Raw genomic sequence first — 20,257 nt, 5'->3', positions numbered from 1 at the left:
TTTCTTCTAATTTCTAAGCAGAAAATTATTAAAATTCTATTGCGTGATACATCAATATACGTGTTCCTGGTTAAAACTAGTATCTATATTTAATACTAGAAAAATAGTAGCAAATATTTGTTTAACAACGTAATTAACACGTGTTGTAAAATATATTCGCAACATTGATTCAATGTTTCGGAAGGTAGGGATCATGTACGATATTATTATATGTTGTTTTCCAGGAAATCCTAAATTCTTTATTACAATTTACAATGTAGTGTAATAATTTGGAAGGAAAGGTTCCACTGTAAAAATAATATAAGCATTTATTCAGCTTAAAGTCGTCTGTTAGCGTCAGAAATCTGCAGCGGCCAGGAGAAAAGGAAAAAGAAAACTTTGCCAAGCATTCATCATTCTCTTTTTATCGATACGCCTTCATATATTTGCAATCCTCTTGTTATCTTTCTTTTCTGTTTGGGGCTTTTGTTTTTTCTTTTGGTGAAATTATCCAACAGATCGATTTTTTTTTAGCTTGATGGCTTCGAAACGGATCTTGAAGGAGCTCAAGGATTTGCAGAAGGATCCTCCTACTTCCTGCAGCGCTGGTAAATCTTGGAACCTTTATAATTTTTGTAATTTTTTTTTTGTTTTTGTGCTTATTTATGTTCTGTTTTTGGTTGTGCTGTTTGACTTATTATGCTTTGATCCAAGACATTCTGAAGTCAATCCGAATGTATATTAACATTTTTTGCCCTGTGGGTTTGCATGATTTTGTTGTTTTGACCATTTTTTGCAAGTAAAAAAGTTATCTTGGCCCTGAAATTATGTTAGTGGGCTTGGCGATGTTCAGTTGTGTTTGTTAAGGTTGAAAAAATAATTGTAAGCATTTGTTTGTGTGTATGTTCCTTGGCTGTGAAATTCTTATCGTGCTTGTTGATATTTTTTTTAAAATGATAGGACAAATAGCGATAATATGTGCTTGTTCCTGTGCAGGCAAACATTTCTGTAGGATGGTGTTAATGGTTGTTTCGAAATGATTGATTTATTGAAATTTTGTTGGTGGGGTGTGTTGATGTCAAGTCTTCTTTGGCCCAACCGTCATTGTAAAAATTGAGTGAGAGTAGATTCAATTGAATTATATTTCCATATCTTTGATCATAGAAAAACCAACAGAACTTGGTAACTTTGATATGGATTTTGCAGAAAATTATAATTTGCTTGGAGGATGCATTTTTCATCCAAGTTACACTTACAATTCCTTGAGTTGTAATCTCCCTCCTTTGTTTGCTTTATGAGTATAAACGCAGATATAGATGGTTTTAAGGGTTTTGATTTAACTGTTCATGGTTACTCTTGCAATATTCATGGCAGAACAAGCTTTCAGGCTCGGCAACTGCAATTTCCTTTAAGTTTTTCCTTTTTTCTTTCTCGTTTCAGGTCAAAAATGTGATTTTCCTTTCTGTTGTAACAGGACCTGTTGGTGAAGACATGTTTCACTGGCAAGCTACGATAATGGGACCTCAAGATAGCCCTTATGCAGGAGGAGTATTCTTAGTCACTATTCATTTCCCCCCTGACTACCCATTTAAACCTCCAAAGGTATGGCATTCATCAGAAGTGTTTTGAGCTTTTGATTTGTTCTCTTACTATTAGCAAAAGGGAAGAAATCGGGCTTATAGCGTTCATATGAATTGTAAATTTCTGTAAAAATGTCTGTTTACCTGTTGTTTTCGATACTATTCAGATGATGGTGGTGGAGGGAGAGGGCCGGTCAGTCTCACACACACACACCATGCACATGTTCCGATGTATTTCGCCTTACAAACTTGAGCTCTTTGTTTCACATACACCTCGTTTGTTGAAATATTAATGAACATGCCTTTCCATTTGTCCGTGGTTGGACTCTTGCAGGTTGCATTCCGTACAAAAGTTTTTCACCCAAATATCAACAGTAATGGTAGCATTTGCCTCGACACCTTGAAGGAGCAGTGGAGTCCGGCCTTGACGATTTCCAAGGTTTTTTAATCACTTGAATCCTTTTGTGTTATATGGCATTGCCAAGTTTATATTTACCATAGATAGCCTCTAAGTATTAGTAGATACACATTAAATTAGCCACTGCACGTTTTGGTTCACTGAAATCTGAATTGTGAGAGGCACTTTTTCTCACAACATGGACAGACACTTCTGCCACAGGCATATATGATCAAGGCCCATTAGCGCTAGACAAGAAGACTGAGAAGGTAGAGATGGTATCTAACAACTTATTGCAAATTTACACTTCATTAATATATATTCTAGAAGAACTTAAGATTTCAGAGAGCCCGATGAGCATATAGGATCTAATTGGTAGCAATTTATCTAAATGATGTATGGATTTTGCCATCTAATTACACGATGAATTATTGGTGGAAAAGCGTATCAAAATTTATTCTATATATGAAGGTTTCTTTCGAGTCATTGTCTCTGTTTCTTGAAATTGAATTCATATCTATTTCTTGTGGCATTGATTATGGTTTTCTCTTGCTTTATTTCCAGGTTTTGCTCTCAATCTGTTCCCTTTTGACGGATCCAAACCCGGATGACCCCTTAGTCCCGGAAATCGCTCATATGTACAAGATGGATAAAGTCAAGTACGAGCAAACTGCTAGGAGCTGGACCCAAAAGTATGCCATGGGTTAGTCTCGTTAGTCGCTGCTGGTTTGTGTCACTTTATTATAAGCTTGAAACTGATTCAATGGTGGTTTGAATTGTTTATAGGAAAAGGTTGTTGACATTCAGATATATTGTTTTTTCAGTATGTTTAATAGTAAGGTCGATTTGCTTTATTTATAATTATTTAATGTTGAATAACCAAGGTTTTTATCTTAAAATTGGAATGAATTCAATGATCATTTCCGCGATAATATTTTTTTATGTGATTTAGTCAATTGTATTGATGATAATTGAACATGCAGTTGGGGGTAATACACTCATTGTTCCATCTCATTAACCCTTTGATTTTTGAATTTAAATCATGTATGTCGAATTTGACTCGACTCATGTATATGTCGCAGTATTCGAGCATGTGTTGATAATATTATCTTTGAAATTTATATTTTATATATATAAAAATATAATTAGTCAAGTAATAACTAAAATTTGAACTCAAACCGAGTAAAAACTCGAGTTATTTGAAAATTAGACTTAAAATTTCTCTAATCATGTTCGAGTCGAATTTTATAGGGTTGTTCATAAAATTTGGAAAGTATAGTTTAAACCTCCACCTCATCTCCCCAATAGAAAAACCAAAGTCAAATCTATCTCAAAATTATTACTTTTTTGGTCAATTATTATTAGATTAGGTCTTTTGTGAATGATCTCACTAATCTTTATTTATGAGACGGATGAACTCTGCGGATATTCACAATAAAAAGTAATATTCTTAGCATAAAAAGTAATACTTTTTCATTGATGATCCAAATAAGAGATTCGTCTCACAAAATACAATCCGTGAGACCGTCTTACACAAGTTTTTGTCTTATTATTATTATTATTATTATTATTATTATTATTTTGATTACAGAAGTCATATCATTTAATTCAATGAAAATGTGGATTATTAATATGGTGCATGGACTAGGGCCGGCGAATGAATTATTTTTGCTTGAATCCCAAGNGAATTGTTTCTAATTTGAACGTCGGATATTTACGTTAGATAATTTTTGGTGTTCATGTTTGTTCGTGATGTAGATAACATCTCATAACACTTGATTATGAATATATCAAAATACCTATCGACGATTACTTAGATTTACTCACGAGGTTTTTTTTTTTGGTTGCATCAATTGAGTATTTATGCATGGCAAGGAACATGCTTGGGGTGCAAGTACGATTGATTCCAAGCTACCTAACTTCAATATTTATTAACATATATTTTACCTAAACATACCGAATGATTAAACTATTTTTGGAAGACGATCATGAAAAAATTGAGTAAATAAATGGTGAAAATATAATATAAAAGCACGCTTTTATTTGATTGAAAAATAAATCCTCGATGTTTCCTAAAGTCATAAAATGACATTTCATTCCATTTTAAAATATATTCCTACATTCACTAGTCACTACAACTCAAATCCAAGTTCTAAACTTCAAGAAAATTTAATTTTTTTTCCAAATATTTTACTCCGATGTTTATTGAATACTATGTTTACATAACCTATATATTTTTCTATAAATTTTAGAACAATTCAATAAATCATCTCCATCAACCATATAAAAAAAAAAAGATCATATTTCATGACTTTATTTTGAAAAATTCAAATTAAGAAAAATATATGACCCAAAAAATACTGCCTACATAAATGGGATTCTGAATGCGTTCGTTACTTCTTCGTAGCCACACAGCCTTTTGACTCTTTTAAATAAATTCATGCATCATCTTTTCTCGAAACAAAACTTTTTCTCAAATTTAATCCGTCTTTTACGTATTTACGTTACGGCCTTGAGCTCAATGATCTTCTTTGAAGATTTCATCCCATTTTATCTGCTTTTCATCTTCTTCATGTGATCATTCAGAGGTTTTTCATATTCCAGAGGAAATGATTCCAAAAGACAGCAAACGCATCAAATATTCAGTCCATACGACCATTACAACGAAGGTGGTGTCTCCTCCGCCATTGAAGGAGACATGCAAAGGGAGATTTAGCTCCAAAACGCCACGTTTGGTGCGAATTTCTGTTACTGATTACGACGCTACTGATTCTTCGGGCGACGAATGTGAAAGGGACCACCATTACTGGCGAGTGAGAAAGCTCATGAATGAAGTTAGAATGGAGATAAGTGGTAATGACATCAGTGTAAATGAGAAGAACAAGAAGAAGAAACAGAGGCAGATGCAGGAGGAGAATCATGTGGTTGGCGAAGGGAAGAAGTTCAGGGGAGTTAGGCGGCGGCCGTGGGGTAAATGGGCTGCGGAGATACGTGATCCGACGCGGCGGACGAGGGTTTGGCTTGGGACTTATGAGACGGCGGAGGAGGCAGCGCTGGTTTACGACAAAGCAGCAATCCAAATACACGGCCCGAAAGCTTTGACAAACTTCATAACACCGCCGGAGAGGGTGGTTGTGGCGGCGAGTGGGGCCGGATTGATTTCTGTTTCTAGCTACGATTCCGGAAAGGATGAATCATGTGTGAAACTACGCTCGCCCATCTCTGTTTTGAGGCTTAGCAAGAATCATAATTCGGAACGGTCTGCCGAAGATCCAGTTCGGTCCGAGGTTAAGAACACTAATGAAAAACGAGTCGAGCCGGGAGAAATGGATATGTCGATGGACGATCACCTACCGTTGGATCAATATTTCTTGAAAGATTACTTCGATTTTCGATCGCCTTTGCCAACGATATACGAGGAAATTAGCTTGGTGGAGCAGAAGTTTAATTGGTTAGCAAAAGATGATACGGGTGATGCTTTAACATGGGATGTGAATGAATTCTTCACAGACCAAGATTTTTGTGGTCTCGTGGATTATTATTCACGGTAAACAATGGGGTTGACGTATTTGGTTTTCATTGGCAAGAAAAGAGAAGTCGTTGGTAAATAATTATATTTATTTCTACTAATAAATAAATCTGAATGTGTTATTCTGTTGTCAATTTAGAAATTGTATTTTGGTCGTTTGACCGTAAATGTATTTTTGATGTACAATTTATTCTACTCACATGCTTGGATCATATTAAGCTTGTTTTATAATGGGAAATCAATTCGGCAAATGATCATAAAATTCTAAAAGAGGGGGACTTTTGAAATGTTGATGTTCACTCGGTTCAATTCTTGTTTCATTTCTTTTCATATAAATACTTGTTTGACAAAATGGGGATATTTGAATTGCCCAAAATGACCTTGGAAGACAAGTGGAAACCTATGACCCGTCTCCTAGTGTTTGGCGCCCTTATTTCCACGCCACGCATCACACCATCTTTTTTCCCAAGATTCTCTTATTTCTTCTCCATGCAACATAATTTTGGAGAAAATTAAACTCCCACATACTAAAGAAGAAAACCGATTAATTACTTGGTATTTGCTCATAATTTCCTTTTAACCTCTTGCAAAGCTGAGGGAAAAGATTTGATTTTTAATGGTAGGTTCAGAAAGACGAGGTCTGCCTTCATGGATTGGAGCGGTGGCAGCAACAGGGAAAATGGAATTAGATAATAATAATAATAATAATAATAGTCTGGTGAAAGAGGAAACTTTTAGGCGAAGGGTCCTCAAAACCAAAGATTTCTGATGCGGATTTGAGTTTCGGGGAGAGGGCGTTTTCTGCTGCCGGCGCCGCCTTGATATCTTCAATCATCGTCAACCCTCTTGATGTTGCCAAGGTGTTTGTTGAAATGATGCATTTCTCGAATTTTGTATTCGTTGATTTTTATGGGGAGAGTGTGCAGTTTTATTGCTTTTGAGCATGCCATGGGGTTCAATTTACGAGCTAAATGATGTGATACATTGTACTTGATTGTTTAATTGCTCAATATATACTTAATGTTAGTGAATGGCCATAAAGTCCCAACTTTGCCGGAGGTTCAAAATTTTTTCATGTGGAGTTTTCTTGTGTTTGAAGATTTTCCCTGATTTTCTCTGTGCTAGATTGTCCATTTGGACTCATTTAACCTCTTAGTCTACGATACCTAACAGTACGCCCTATACATCAGATTATCCAGTTCTCATGGGTTTGTTGGGGGTGCTGCAACGTGTTACTTTGCCCAATTTTTGGATTTTTTAATGTGATATTTGCAAAGTGGAATTCCTTTTGCTTTAAAAGAGGAAACTTTGTTGTTCATTAAACTTGGTTTTACCTGATATTTTTGGGGCGTAGTTGATATCCGCTTTTTATCCAGGTTAGGTTGCAAGCTCAGGCAGCTGGTGTGCCCTATGATGGCTTTCATCAAATGGCATGCTTTGATTCAAGCACGGTATGTGAGCCTGCTTTTTTGGTATATGTCATCAAACCGTTCAAGTTTCTAAGGCTCCCTACTCCAGACTTTGTAAACATGGTTGTGGCTTATGTTTGTAGCACGCTAGGCTTCCTCATCAATGCTCGTTATTGGTTGCGTTACTATGTTCTTCCACTTTACGGGGCATAGTTATTTCCTTCCCTTCATCATAAACTATGTTTTGACAATGGTTTTGACCCCATACTTGGATTCAGATGCTGCGAGACTGGAAATATATGCCATCATCTGCTTGCACCCAACCAACATGCTCACCCGAGTGTACCCGTTACAGAGGAACGTTGGATGTGTTCTACAAAGTGGTGCGGCAGGTTGGTGAAGCAATTGTTTTTCACATAATTCATCAGAAGCATCTTCAAAATTTTCTTGGCATCTCATCTAAATTCGATATATCATGCTCTGAAGTATTATTTTGGTTTGAAATAAGCAAATTCTCTTATCGAAATGGAAATTTAATTAAGTTGAAATCAGTATAAATTCTGAAGTTTGCTGGTTTGAGGTTCTCCTAATTTTATACTTCAAGTACCACATTTATACGAAATATGGTGTAAGAACTACCAGTGTCATCAATTTAACTTATGAAAGCGCTAAAATAGATGTTGGTTTTATGACTTTATCTAGAGGCTTTAAAGCATTCAGCACGCTCTTCCAAATTGACCTGAATATTATGTGTGTACGCATTCTTTATTTCTAGACTTCGATCTTCATTTGGTTAAATTACCCTAACCACGTGAAATCATCCAGGAAGGATTCTCACGATTGTGGACAGGAACTAATGCCAGTTAAGCACTTGCAATCCCTTCTGTAAGTTTCCATCTTAAATATTATGGTGCGTAAAATATTTTTTACGACTTCATGTGGAAATACTTCTGAGTATTATTTGCAGGTGGGAATTTATATGCCTCTATATGATATTTGCCGCAACTACATGGAAGAGCTTACGTTACAGAATGCTCCAATCATGACTCCATATACTCCTCTAGTTGCTGGTTCCTTAGCACGCTCTGTAGCATGCATAACTTGTTATCCCGTTGAGCTTGCTAGAACACGTATGCAGGTACTTTATATTTCATAACGGGAAAAAAAGAGCACGTCTTTTCATGCTAAATATACAACCTTCTTTCCCAATCATGTATATGTTGTATTGGAAACTTGTTTTGGCAAAGACATTCTTTTAAATATATTTATGACGATCTTTTTGGTCACAGGTATTCAAACACAACCAAGCTAGTGTGAAACCTCCAAGAGTGTGGGGAACTTTGATCGATGCTGTCTCTGACATGAAGAGTGCTAAGAATCCTCAAGCTTGTAGGATATATTTGTAACTTATATATTTATGTTTGTATCTGTTATATGTTTCCTGATTGTGTTTGGAAGAGAATTTCAACTGAACCGGTGTACTTATGGTTTAAATTGAATCAGTTCAAAGCTACCGTATCCTATGGACTGGCCTTGGCGCACAACTAGCGCGTGATGTTCCGTTTTCTGCGGTTTGCTGGTCAATGCTTGAGCCAGTTAGAGCTTTATTTCTGTCATGAGAGTAATTATAATGTCATGATATTTTATGTTTACTCATTTTATGCAGATCCGAAGGAGAATTCTGAGTGAGATCGGTGATGAAGCCAGTTTACCCAGTGTTCTTGGGGTAAACTTCTGCGCTGGTTTTGTGGCAGGAAGCATAGCAGCTGCTAGCACTTGTCCTCTAGACGTTGCTCGCACCCGGAGACAAATAGAGGTTGATAAAAATTTTTTGAAGCAAATTTTTAATGGTTGATTGATAAATGGGTACATGATTGAAATCGGAGAGTACATTCAGTGCAAGATTTTGCGAATGCATGTTAAGATTGAGACTTGGATCTATCTCAACCTTAAAAGCTAGCTCAAGGGAGATGATTGTCCAAGTCCATTTATGCAACTCTCAGGGATTTTATCCAACTAATATGGGACAACTAACACACTTCCTTACGCTCATTAATAGGCATCTGAAGCATGAAGTTTAAAAATGACCCAACTATGGGCAGAACGGGTGGTCCAACTATGGGTAGTCCAACACATATGGGTTCTGATATCATGTTAAGATTGAGATTTGGACCTAACTCAGGTCCAAAATCTAGCTCGAGTGTGGAAGATTGACCAAGTTAATATATGCAACTCTCAGGGATTTTATCCAACTGATGTGGGACAACTAACACACCCCTCCATGCCTCGCCCATGAATGAACATTTGGAGCGTAAAGTTTACAAATGACCAAACTATGGGCAGAACGGATGACCCAATTATGGGCAGTCCAACACAACGATGGAACCTGGGTTCTGATATCATGTTAAGATTGAGAGTTAGACCTAACTCAACTTCAAAAGCTAGATCAAGGAGAGATGATTATCGAAGTACATATATGCAATTTTCAGGGATTTTCTTCAACCGATGTGGGATAACTATCAATAGTCCTCCTGATTTTGCAATAAGTTAAAAGTTTTTCTACCGTTTTTTGGGTGATATCTGTGTATTTTCTTCGCTGCATGATGTTTTTGCATGAGAAAAACCTGAGACAGGAGTCATGTTAATGGCTAGTACAAAATGCAGGGGCAATAGATCAGATCTATAGACGAAAGCTAATCTTATGATGGACAATATCTAATTGAATATGGTCTCTTTAGTGATTCCTCCATTTCTTGATTATATTTATGCTCTGGTGTTTCAGAAAGATCCCACACGAGCGTTGACAATGACCACGAGGCAGACTTTGGTTGAGATCTGGAGGTACCTATCAGACTCTCCCTCAGTTTCACTCTTGCATAACATCACGGCATTATACAGTTTGATAAGAAAGCCCTCTGCATGGCTTCATTACTCAGAAAAGCTTGGTACCCGATGGAAGTTTTTGGGCTGTAATGAATTCTATTTTAATGCATCAAATTCAGAATTTCTGTCTCGGCCATTGCCATAAGCTGGATTCGTGAATGAACTGAATAATAGATGTTCCAAGAAACTATTCCTTGTAAAAATTTCATCCAACTCTTAAGTATAATGACCAGCGGCAACAACATAGAAAAACATGCTTTTATTGATATTCTAAGGATTGGAAGGACAATCTCTCCCTTGGCTTGTTGCGTAGGGACGGAGGTATAAAGGGATTATTTACAGGGGCTGGACCTCGGGTTGCTCGAGCCGGTCCTTCGGTGGGGATCGTGGTATCCTTTTATGAAGTTGTCAAGCATGTCTTACATTATAGACAGTTGACGGAGTAGTCTTGGAAGAGATTGCTAACTTTTGAACAAGAACGGATGAAGGAATAAGAGACTGCAGATTGCATTTGTTTTAACATTCGGAATACTTGGTTTCATGCCAATTTTAAACTTCAGTTTGGAAGTTAGCCATACAATTGAGCGTATGGGAAAGTTGGCTTGATTTATGAGTTGACAGTTGGATCATTGCTTCGTTTCATATCTTGTTGGATATGTAACGTGTATTTACAGTAAAGTGTTGTATATTTATTTTTTGGTTGATAATGAAATTACAATATTTTATTTCAATATCGTACACTATCTTAGCACTTTAATCAGAACCAATAATTCCATTCCACTAGGATTTACCTACAACGGGCTTGTTATATATTATGTGAAATATAAAATTAAAAAAAAAAATAACCAGCATGAAACAATATACGACGGCAGTGAAAATTTATGTTTGCCATTGAAAACTGGTAGGAAATGGATAGGAATTAAGGTCCAAAGAAAAAGGAGTAGGAAGATGATGAATCCATGAGATGGATCAAATACGTTAGCACTAGCGCCACCAACATCAGTAAACAGGCTATCCCTTGATCAATTGCATAGCCTGCAAATGCTTTCAATCTCAATCACAGCATAAAAAGGAAAAAAACGAAGTTTCGCAACACATACTGAATGAATTTTGGCACATAAAGATAATGAGATCCGGGACATATTTCAGGAAGCAAGAATTGGTACGCACCGTCGCTGGAAGGACCCGGAGCAGGAGCCAGATCCTGCGCTCGACAACTCGGAATGACATTGCCGGAGAGAGACGCGAAAATGGCCATTAATCCGAGGTAGAACCACGCCATAGCCATCTGAAGATTCGACAAGGCAATTAATAGGGAAGCAATTCGAAGTGCGAAGATACTACTATATCTTGTTGGTTGAAGGGTTTTTTTTTATAGTAGTGTTCAATGTTCATCATTGAGGGGACGGGTCCCGCCATGTGCCACCTCTCTCTCTGTAGATCAAATTATTTTTCATAATGCCAGGTGAGAAACTGCTGCTATCAGAACAATTATCCAGCTAAAAAAACGAGAACATATATATCCTTGACTTCAATATTGTTGAACTATGTTTTCAAAAAAAAAAAAAAAAAAATAGGGTGAAAGAATTAGCTCTGGCAGAAACACTTCCTGTTCTGGCAGCTGATTAAAATAATTTCCAACGGATACGATTATAAAAGATTTTCGAAATTTGAATTTTTAAGCTTATCATAATTATTACGTTCATCCCACAGAGCCCTCAAGAATTCAAGCCCTCAAGAAACATAAAATATAGTGAATAAAATTTGAGATAAACCAATGAAATGGTTCGATTCTGAAATCACAACTTTCTCCCATTTTATATTATATTAATTAATTTAGTTGAAAGATTAGTATTAATTAATTAAAGGTTCAAACATGCAAATTAAATGACATACTCCATCAAAACAAACCTTAGAATCTGCCAGGTGTTCTTTTTGGGGACGCATACACTGAAAATCTCAAAGCCTGTTGCATTTCTTTCATTTCTCCGGATTTTAGATTCAACCAAGATCAAAATTCTATACATATCCAACCTTTGATGCCATGCATGAATCATGCATTTTATTAAAAATGAGCGCCAAGAAAACCAAATTTCTTCTCAATGATCGAGGTCATATTTCTGGTTGACTGGAATATAGATCCATTTCCGAAATTCACTTTTGGCATGAACGTGTAGCCGATCCGAATCCATCATCATATTATTTTATCCTTAGATCTGTGTGAAATATCAGGAATGGAGCAATTCAGGCAGATTGGAGAGGCCGTGGGAAGTTTAAATGCTCTGATGGTATTCAAAAACAACATATTTAACCAGAGGCAATGCTGTTTATTGGCTGATATGTTCAATTCAGGATATAACACAATCGCAGAGGAAATGAAACAGAACCTGAGATTTGAAGAGAAGAGCACAAAATGGAAAATCATTGAAAATCCATTAAGGGATCTGCTTAGAGTATTCAAAGAAGGAGAATTTTATGCCAGGCAGTGCTTGGAACCAAAGGACTGGTGGGCTAAAGCCATTTATCTTTATCAGAACACCGACTGTGTCGAGTTTCATATACACAACTTGCTCAGTTGCATTCCTGTGGTGATCGAAGCAATCGAAATGGCTGGGGAGATATCGGGTTGGGATCAAGATGAGATAGAGAAGAGAAAGGCTGTTTATTCTCTCAAGTATCAGAAAAATTGGAAAGACCCCAGAATTTTTGAGTGGAAATTTGGAAAAGAGTACTTGGTTTCTCAAGATTTTAGCACTCGATTGGATTCAGTTTGGAACGAAGATAGATGGTTACTGCTAAAGATGATTCAAGAAAAGAAAAGATCGGGTTCTTTAACTTCGAAGAGGGATAAACGGCTAGCTGATCTTCTTTTGACAAACTTGACTGCTTCAGAGACGACAGAGGATAATTTGTTACCTTCCGCTACTTTAGTGAACTCCAAAGATTACCAGGTGAGGAGGCGGTTAGGGAGTGGAAGCCAATATAAAGAGATTCAATGGCTCGGTGAAAGCTTTGCTTTAAGGCACTTCTTTGGGGATATAGAACAACTACTTCCTGATATTTCAAAGGAATTAAGCCTTTCTCATCCGAACATAATGCATGTTATCTGCGGCTTCACGGATGAGGAAAAGAAAGAGTGTTTCTTGGTTATGGAACTCATGAATAGAGATCTTTCAAGCTATATCAAGGAAATAAGTGGGGCGAGGAAACGAATACCTTTTTCTATTCCGGTTGCAGTTGATCTAATGCTGCAAATAGCGAGAGGGATGGAATATCTCCACTCAAAGAAAATCTACCATGGAGAGTTGAACCCTGCCAGCATACTTGTAAAAGCAAGAAATGGCAACTCGGATGGATACTTACATGCCAAAGTATCAGGTTTTGGCCTATCGGTTGCTATTAGTCTCAATCAGAAGAAGACCTCAGCAAATCAGAATGTACAACCTCCAGTTATCTGGTATGCTCCAGAACTGCTATCTGAGCAGGAATATTTTGGGGATGGAGGAAACTTGAAGTACACAGAGAAGTGTGATGTTTACAGTTTTGGGATGATATGTTTTGAGATTGTAACTGGTAAAGTCCCTTTCGAAGATGCCCATCTTCAAGGAGATAAAATGAGCCGCAACATAAGGGCAGGAGAGAGGCCGTTATTCCCGTTTCATTCTCCGAAATACATCACAAACTTAACAAAGAAGTGCTGGCACGCGGATCCGAGTCAACGCCCTAGTTTCTCATCTATCTGTCGGATTCTTCGCTATATCAAGCGTTTCTTGGCCATGAATCCTGAACTCAGCCAAACAGACCTGCCAATGCCCCCAGTGGACTTTGTCGACATCGAGGCAGGGATTGTGAAAACCTTTCCTTATATGGGGTATTCAAATTTTCAGTCTACATCCCAGATTCCATTCCAAATGTTTGTATACAGAGTCACAGAGAGGGAGAGAACCTGTACAACTCACAGAGATAATTCTGAATCAGGCAGTGAAGAAACTTCAGCATATGGAGATGAGAACATAACAGTGGAGGACCCTTTCACTTCGCCAACAGAAAGAAGATCCTTACCTTCTCCTGAAAGTATGATCAGGAAGCTTTCATTATCAAAGAAATCATTAGAAGCCAAGAACAACAAACAACCAGGTTATCCATTCACCAAATTGTTTTTCACATGTTGCAATTTTGTACTCTCTTCCATTAGTCAAGATTTTTATGAATCGTTTTAACAGGGACACCTAGGGGAAGGTCGGTAAGACCTCCACCAATAACACCTAGGGGACGCAGTATCAGTTTGAGGTTGAATTCCGAAAGTCAATTGATGACCATGAGTCCTAGAACAAGGAGGGCATCCGGTCATTTATCAGATTCCGAACTGTCCTGATCTGCCATGCACTCAAATAGAAGTTTGATCCTTAACTGAAGTAGAGACTTTTGTAGGTATAACTAATGATTTCTAGCCATGCCACTTTTGATTCTTCAGGCTCTGGGTAGGAAATCAAGTAACCGGGACTAGTTTTGCCTGGTGTTCCGTGCAATCTTAATGCTCGAAAATAGCCATCTTGTCTTGAGTGTATGACCTAAAACAAATGTACATTTACCCAAGATTATAGTTGAATAGGCTATATTATGCTATATTCACACTCTTCTATTTTTGGCCTCGATCGTAACATCAGAACATACGATGATGGCATTATGTCGTGCAATTTTTCCTCTGCAGTTTATCGTAATGATTAATTAAATCAATACTTCTGCTGAATGGAATGCTTCAAATCTCTTTTTATCCGTACTTTTATCGAACAGAATGCTTGCAAGAAATTGGAGATGAATTTTGGCGAGAACTTTATTTTATCGGTAGCTGCAGCGGCAAGATCAATCCTATTACCCGGTTTATGAGATCCTTCGGTGCGCGTATTGCCCTCACTCTAGATGTTAATAGTTGTCGTTAGTTCAAATATTTGGGGTACATACTTGATCTCATATAAAAAATAATTTTAATGCAATGGTGACAATTGGATTTAACATCAAAATAATATCTTAGACTAAGTTGAACTAAACAATATTACCCTTCACAAACACGATTTATAGGCAAAATCTTATGAAGATTTGAAAATTAATTAAATAAAACATTTTGGATCTTATTCTTCACGTCCAGGATTACGTCTCCTTTCTGGTTAAAGAATCTCTATCTAGTTGTTCCGAAAAAATTAAGATATTCTCTAGAAGAAATAATATCTTCTAGTTAATGCTACAACCAATCCATAAATTGTTAAAACTTCCATAAAAGTAAACCTCGGTTCCAAGAAATAATAACTTCTACTAAGACATTTATTGAGGAGACAAAGTTCTTTTGAAAAAAGCTATTCAGTAACATAAGTATCAGTTTCTACTTCAAGAACATCGACCATGTGATTTAATTCGTTTTCAATAACCATGAAATGATTAGCTTGGGAGAGTTTATTTATTAATAAAATACAATTTTAATTGAAGTTCAACCTTAGAATGACTAACTTCTTATGTTCATGAATTTTTTTTAATAATTCCAAAAATACCATTTGATAATGCAACTCCATATAACGAATTTATCTTTCTATCATGTCTAATCTCATATCGTTCAAATTATAAAAATAAATTTTATTTTAAAATAGAATTGAAAAAAAATATTTTTAAAGCGTGTGTTAAATCACCTCATCGACCAATGTGAAAAGAGACCGTGGCCTAACTTTGAAGGGTGAACTTCGGAACTTAATAGCACTGAACATTACCCGAGACAGCGATGTTATGCCCCAAAAGCCAGGAGGCAGGACTATAAAACCTTGTCAACCAAGAGTACGCAGATTTGTCGATTAAAAGTACAAAGCTATTCAGAAGCTAGCTACATACAAAGCAAGCTGGAAACAATATTTATTGCATTATTCTGTTCACACTAGCTTAATACTTAATCGAAACAGGCATTCGACCAAGCGAATAAATTACCAACCCAGATGAAAAAACAGGCACTGTTAAACAGATAAAACAAGACTAATGAACATAAACTCGGATTAGGACCATCACCGAGAAGAGAAGAGCTCGTATCAATTGATCCTTTTTCTTTTCAACTACACTGAATGAAGGTCGAAGCTCTCTCTGGGTCAGTCAGATATTCTAATCTCTACCCCAAGTACTGCCTTCACTTGTTCGTATGTCACAAATGCAATAGCTATTGATGGGACAACCTGAACAGACATGGCAATATTTAGTAACACAAGCTACTGGTGAAAATACCCAAATGCTTGATAAACTCGGATTAATTTTCACCTATGAAAATGCTAGGAAACTTCAACCAGAAATGGAGTTATCACTCTACTACTAAAACTCATACCATAAAACAACAGGACTGTTTGCTTTTCAACAATAACACTCGATATAATCTAATTTGGCCTCCATTTTTCACATATTATACACAAGTAACAAGATGCTAAAGGCACTGATTTTTAAGCACATGATGCTTTCATCCAAACAAAGATTCCTCATATAGCATAATCCCAGGAAGTTCAAAGTTCTTATAATCGAAGACTGACCTTCACTGAATTGGGGACCAAACCCCTGTATAATGCTCCCAAACCCTCATGCCTCACAGTTTTTCGGAAAGCATCAATCATGCCCGTATATTCAAGGGCGACCTTGCTCCTCCCATCACCAGTGACAATTGAAGCAGCATGATTCCATCCTACCATCTGCATCCTTCTACGAATAACATCGAGTGGGTACGCAACAGTTTGTCCAACTGTGCCTGCTGCAGCCCCACATGCAAGCCTTGTTGCAACACCTAATTCATCATCTTCACCAACAAGCCCAAAGGCTTTGGATTTAATCAACCAATCTTTTAGAGATTCGTACACAGCAAAGTTGAGACCCACATAAGGAACCTAAGAAAAATAAAAGGACAGAATAAGGTTCTCCAGAAAGGCAAGAGAAGGGGATATACAAAATTGCAAGAGAAAGATGTTAAATCACATCATGCAGTCACAATGACAATATTTCGTTTCAATAGCCATTTGATATCATTTGTAATGGGATACAAATCATTATATTGATAATTAGGCAGTAAAATACGTTTCACATCTTTACAAGAGACACTCATTCCAAATCAATAACTATGGCAAAGCAATTTTAATTATGTAAACAAAAAAGAGTCGGTACAAATAAGTGTACTCTCTGTCAAACTATAAGAAAACCAAGTTCACAGAATCGTTAGAAATGGTAAACACTAGTTCTTAACCTGCAAAGTCCAAACATTTTTCAGCTTAATAGCCAATGTGAAAAGTCCAATCATCCAGTTCATATCATCTTGTGATTCTCTGACCACTCCTATATGCTAAATGCAGTCATTTAAGTGCAATTATGACACTTATTTGTTTTATTTTCCAAGATATGATCTCGCTACTGGTTTTAACAAAAGAAAACATGCATGTTACATCGCCACTTTATCACATAGTGGAAAAGGAAAACTCTGTTGGAAATATTGTGGCAATACTCAGAGATACTAAAGCACATATGATGCTAGGACTTACAACACCAATGACAGAAGGGAGCCAACCCTTGTAGAGAGCACGAAAACCTTCCTCACGAAGAACAGTTGATAAAGCATGAAACATTCCTCTGTATTGGAAAGGAGATTTTTCAGTCTGCAGCATAGAAGAAAATAACAGTCATATAGCTGGACAAATTCGTCAACAGCAACAATCTTCAAAAAGCTAATCTTAAGGAGTGTCTGAACCTGTACGGTAATTCTGCCTCTAACCATGTCCATTGGGTATGTTGCAGACATGGCAATAATTCCAGCACAAGCTCCTGCTCCCAGCCGTAATAAAGGAGTCAGCTGAGCATCCTCTGCAAAACAAATACGTAAGAAATCCATTAATACATACTTCTTTGGACCTTGTAAATCTTGAACACTAACTATGCATTCCTTTTATAAAACTTATCAGCATGCAGAAAAATTAGATAGCGTCCAGATTTTACGTCAGAAGTAGTTCACTAATTTTAGGATATTGAGATGGCAATAATCATGTAGATTGCTGGGATACCGAGACATTGTACTATTCAACTTAATATCAGTAAATCAACAGGAAATCTAGTCATCAATGTGGTGAAACTAGCCAGTCAAAAGCATCAACAGCTGAAGATTAGGTGTCCATGAGACCTAACTACTGAATTTCGGGTCATCCCAATTTTCGTTTCTTCGTTTTGGAATTTGATTATATTTATACAATCATCGAAAGGACAATAAAGATAATTCAACTAGCAAAAATATTTTCCACCCCGCAAAATCAAAACTAGACCTCTGATTCAAATTGCAACTCCTAGCATAAAATACAGTGCCAGTATGTGTATAAGTGTGCGTAACTAACTACTTGATTACCAACTACGTATAGTAACAAAAGCATACCATTTCCAATTTGCTGCTGATACAAATATAATATTCCCCTGCAACAAGAAAACTAATTCAGTAAAATAAGATGGAGAATGACAAACTCATCTTGTTCGGATCAAATTTTATTAGCACCAACTGTGTTGCACATATCCATGCCTATTACCTAATTAAATCAATAGCACAAAACCCTCTTGACAAATCAAATTACACAACACTAACAATCAGAAATTTTAACTATAACTCTTCCATATTAGGTACACAAATGGAACAGAGTCCCCAGTTATGTAAGATAAAGGACTATCACCAATCCCACACTCTGAATGAACAAGACCAGCTAAACGAGTTTAACATTCCAAGAACAACTTAATAGGGCAAGAAAGATAAGAAAGTTAAGCATGTCGACAGTGGGTAGTCAAGAGCCTAGCCATAAACCAAAACTGGTGACACCGATATCATGTTTGATCCAGAAATAAAAATTTACAATATTGAATTGGATAAACCAAGAAAGGACAAACTAAAGTGAATTTAAGTAGAAGACCAAGATCAGAACAATTGATGTGTGTTTTCAGAATATTTCAATGGGGAAAAAAACTAAGTGCATACACATTTTACTTTTTTTAGGGCCATACTTGGAAGCTTGCTCATAGCTGAAGAACTTTACTGCTGAATTTGGGACAATTCGAGCGCAATTAGTGCCATTGCCTTTAAACATTCCTCTAAATCCCTCAGTTCTCCATATATACTTCAAGCCTTGAATAGTACCACAGTACTTCATGTTGTGTGGATTTTGAACCTGACGCAGAATTTAAACTTATGTTATGTAACTTAGCCACTGATTGGAGAGCTGGAGAACGATAAGAAAAGGTCAATAAGTTGAACAAAACAAACCTGCAGTAAAATTTTCAATCTCTCTAATGGAGCTACAGCAGTCCGCGACCTGCAATATCACACCACAAGTTAGTCACATGCGAACATTTAACCATCAATCAGAAACTCGGTAGCTGGTCAATCAGAAAAAAGAATAGAAAGGAAAAGAAATCCAGCAGCCAGAGAACAGCCGACAATAAGCATGCGCCTTTCAAATTACTGTCTTCTCTCAAGTTAACCTCACATGTAGAAAAACTATATCTTCTCAATTGGTTATTTTCAGATGCGTACTTCCAGTCCAAATGTACCACAAGATTGAGAACATAATCCATCCGCTTCAAGCAACTCAAAAATTTATATTACCCATTCATCGTTCCGTATAACATAATTTCTCATCTAAAGAGAGGAAAGAGTGATCAAAGAGACGGGTGCACTTAATTGTGAGGAATGGTATAAAATTGAAAGCTTGAAAATTTTGCAGCTAATTATTTTAGGAGGGCATGCACATATAACTACGATTGTGCACTTTAGTTATCTGTTCATTTGAGTCACAGTCAAGCAAGAATACTCCATCAAAGCAGTTCAGAAAGATGGATTTATGTGAGTACATCTAGTACAGACCTCTGTGGGTAACAATTATCCCAAATTATCAAATTTTCAACTCGATTATTATAAATGTACTCTTCCGCCATCGCTATTCTCTACCGAGGGCTCGAATACCATCACATACATTCCATACTAAAAACAAAAGAACACAATAAGATGATCATGTATTGAACACTCTCTCAAAGGATTATATACATACATTTATGCTATAAACAGAGAAACACTTACACGCCTCCAGCAACGCCACCAGCAACTAGAGATTTGCAAATACCGTAAAGTTGATACTTGGTAGGCTTGATTTCTTCCTTGGCGAGTTTCGCCTCCTCCGCCAAATTGACAATCTTAGACACCGCAGATTCGCTCGTCTTCACCTCCTCCGACGCCATCAAGTCCTCCAAAAGAATTCCAAAGCAACAAATAAAATTAAACAAAAAATCCTCCGATCGGTGATCAAATCGAAGCGTTCATTCTACGCGAAGATGAATAGTATCGTCGCTGTCGAAGATGCCGGCAGAGGCGGCGGCAAACACAAAACCAGGGCGGACAATATTGCACGTAGTAAGTGTGTGTTTCAGTGTGTCTTGGCTTTTATATGTGACG

The 20,257-nt window shown here is 36.9% G+C and overlaps 4 protein-coding genes, 1 long non-coding RNA gene and 1 pseudogene across 6 annotated transcripts; 4 read left to right on the top strand and 2 right to left on the bottom strand.

Annotated features, from left to right (window-relative positions):
* Positions 1-272: 272 nt before the first annotated feature.
* LOC140956494 (ubiquitin-conjugating enzyme E2 28-like) lies at positions 273-2,817 on the top strand. 2 transcript variants are annotated; one of them, XM_073413252.1, is made up of 5 exons: positions 282-385; positions 514-587; positions 1,454-1,581; positions 1,894-1,998; positions 2,521-2,817. In XM_073413252.1, the coding sequence occupies exons 2-5, from the start codon at positions 518-520 to the stop codon at positions 2,662-2,664; spliced, it is 447 nt and encodes a 148-aa protein (XP_073269353.1). In that variant the 5' UTR covers positions 282-385; positions 514-517; the 3' UTR covers positions 2,665-2,817. The 2 variants fall into 2 exon arrangements, with proteins under 2 accessions (XP_073269351.1, XP_073269353.1); XM_073413250.1 differs by having other exon boundaries at positions 273-587.
* A 1,558-nt stretch (positions 2,818-4,375) lies between these two features.
* Positions 4,376-5,600, top strand: LOC140957910 (ethylene-responsive transcription factor CRF4-like). The gene has a single exon (XM_073415332.1). It carries the CDS (start codon positions 4,566-4,568, stop codon positions 5,505-5,507), a length of 942 nt encoding a protein of 313 aa, XP_073271433.1. The 5' UTR covers positions 4,376-4,565; the 3' UTR covers positions 5,508-5,600.
* A 314-nt stretch (positions 5,601-5,914) lies between these two features.
* LOC140956613 (mitochondrial carrier protein MTM1-like) lies at positions 5,915-10,508 on the top strand (annotated as a pseudogene).
* Positions 10,509-10,645: 137 nt separating this feature from the next.
* On the bottom strand, positions 10,646-11,369 carry LOC140956614 (uncharacterized). The gene is made up of 2 exons (XR_012171497.1): positions 10,948-11,369; positions 10,646-10,812 (listed from the first exon to the last, which is right to left on the bottom strand). It is a non-coding gene; the product is annotated as an uncharacterized lncRNA (long non-coding RNA).
* A 282-nt stretch (positions 11,370-11,651) lies between these two features.
* LOC140956822 (uncharacterized) lies at positions 11,652-14,682 on the top strand. The gene is made up of 2 exons (XM_073413697.1): positions 11,652-13,914; positions 14,001-14,682. Exons 1-2 carry the CDS (start codon positions 12,012-12,014, stop codon positions 14,150-14,152), a joined length of 2,055 nt encoding a protein of 684 aa, XP_073269798.1. The 5' UTR covers positions 11,652-12,011; the 3' UTR covers positions 14,153-14,682.
* An 859-nt stretch (positions 14,683-15,541) lies between these two features.
* On the bottom strand, positions 15,542-20,257 carry LOC140957409 (mitochondrial adenine nucleotide transporter ADNT1-like). The gene is made up of 8 exons (XM_073414642.1): positions 19,886-20,257; positions 19,073-19,121; positions 18,814-18,977; positions 18,200-18,237; positions 17,528-17,640; positions 17,322-17,435; positions 16,329-16,676; positions 15,542-15,983 (listed from the first exon to the last, which is right to left on the bottom strand). The coding sequence occupies exons 1-8, from the start codon at positions 20,041-20,043 to the stop codon at positions 15,900-15,902; spliced, it is 1,068 nt and encodes a 355-aa protein (XP_073270743.1). The 5' UTR covers positions 20,044-20,257; the 3' UTR covers positions 15,542-15,899.

This window comes from Primulina huaijiensis, chromosome 14 (genome assembly GCF_012295235.1).
Source record: "Primulina huaijiensis isolate GDHJ02 chromosome 14, ASM1229523v2, whole genome shotgun sequence".
NCBI lineage: Eukaryota > Viridiplantae > Streptophyta > Magnoliopsida > Lamiales > Gesneriaceae > Primulina > Primulina huaijiensis.
Note: the sequence above shows the minus strand (reverse complement) of the source record. Positions and strands in the feature narration are given on the sequence as shown.

Coding starts and splice junctions, on each gene's coding strand:
- LOC140956494 (XM_073413250.1), top strand. CDS start 518: ATGGCTTCGAAACGGATCTTGAAGGAGCTCAAGGATTTGCAGAAGGAT. Junction 588..1,453: donor TCCTACTTCCTGCAGCGCTG/GTAAATCTTGGA, acceptor CTGTTGTAACAG/GACCTGTTGGTGAAGACATG. Junction 1,999..2,520: donor CGGCCTTGACGATTTCCAAG/GTTTTTTAATCA, acceptor CTTTATTTCCAG/GTTTTGCTCTCAATCTGTTC.
- LOC140957910 (XM_073415332.1), top strand. CDS start 4,566: ATGATTCCAAAAGACAGCAAACGCATCAAATATTCAGTCCATACGACC.
- LOC140956822 (XM_073413697.1), top strand. CDS start 12,012: ATGGAGCAATTCAGGCAGATTGGAGAGGCCGTGGGAAGTTTAAATGCT. Junction 13,915..14,000: donor CAAGAACAACAAACAACCAG/GTTATCCATTCA, acceptor TCGTTTTAACAG/GGACACCTAGGGGAAGGTCG.
- LOC140957409 (XM_073414642.1), bottom strand. CDS start 20,043: ATGGCGTCGGAGGAGGTGAAGACGAGCGAATCTGCGGTGTCTAAGATT. Junction 18,238..18,813: donor AGCTATGAGCAAGCTTCCAA/GTATGGCCCTAA, acceptor TTCTTGTTGCAG/GGGAATATTATATTTGTATC. Junction 16,677..17,321: donor TCCCTTCTGTCATTGGTGTT/GTAAGTCCTAGC, acceptor TATTTTTCTTAG/GTTCCTTATGTGGGTCTCAA.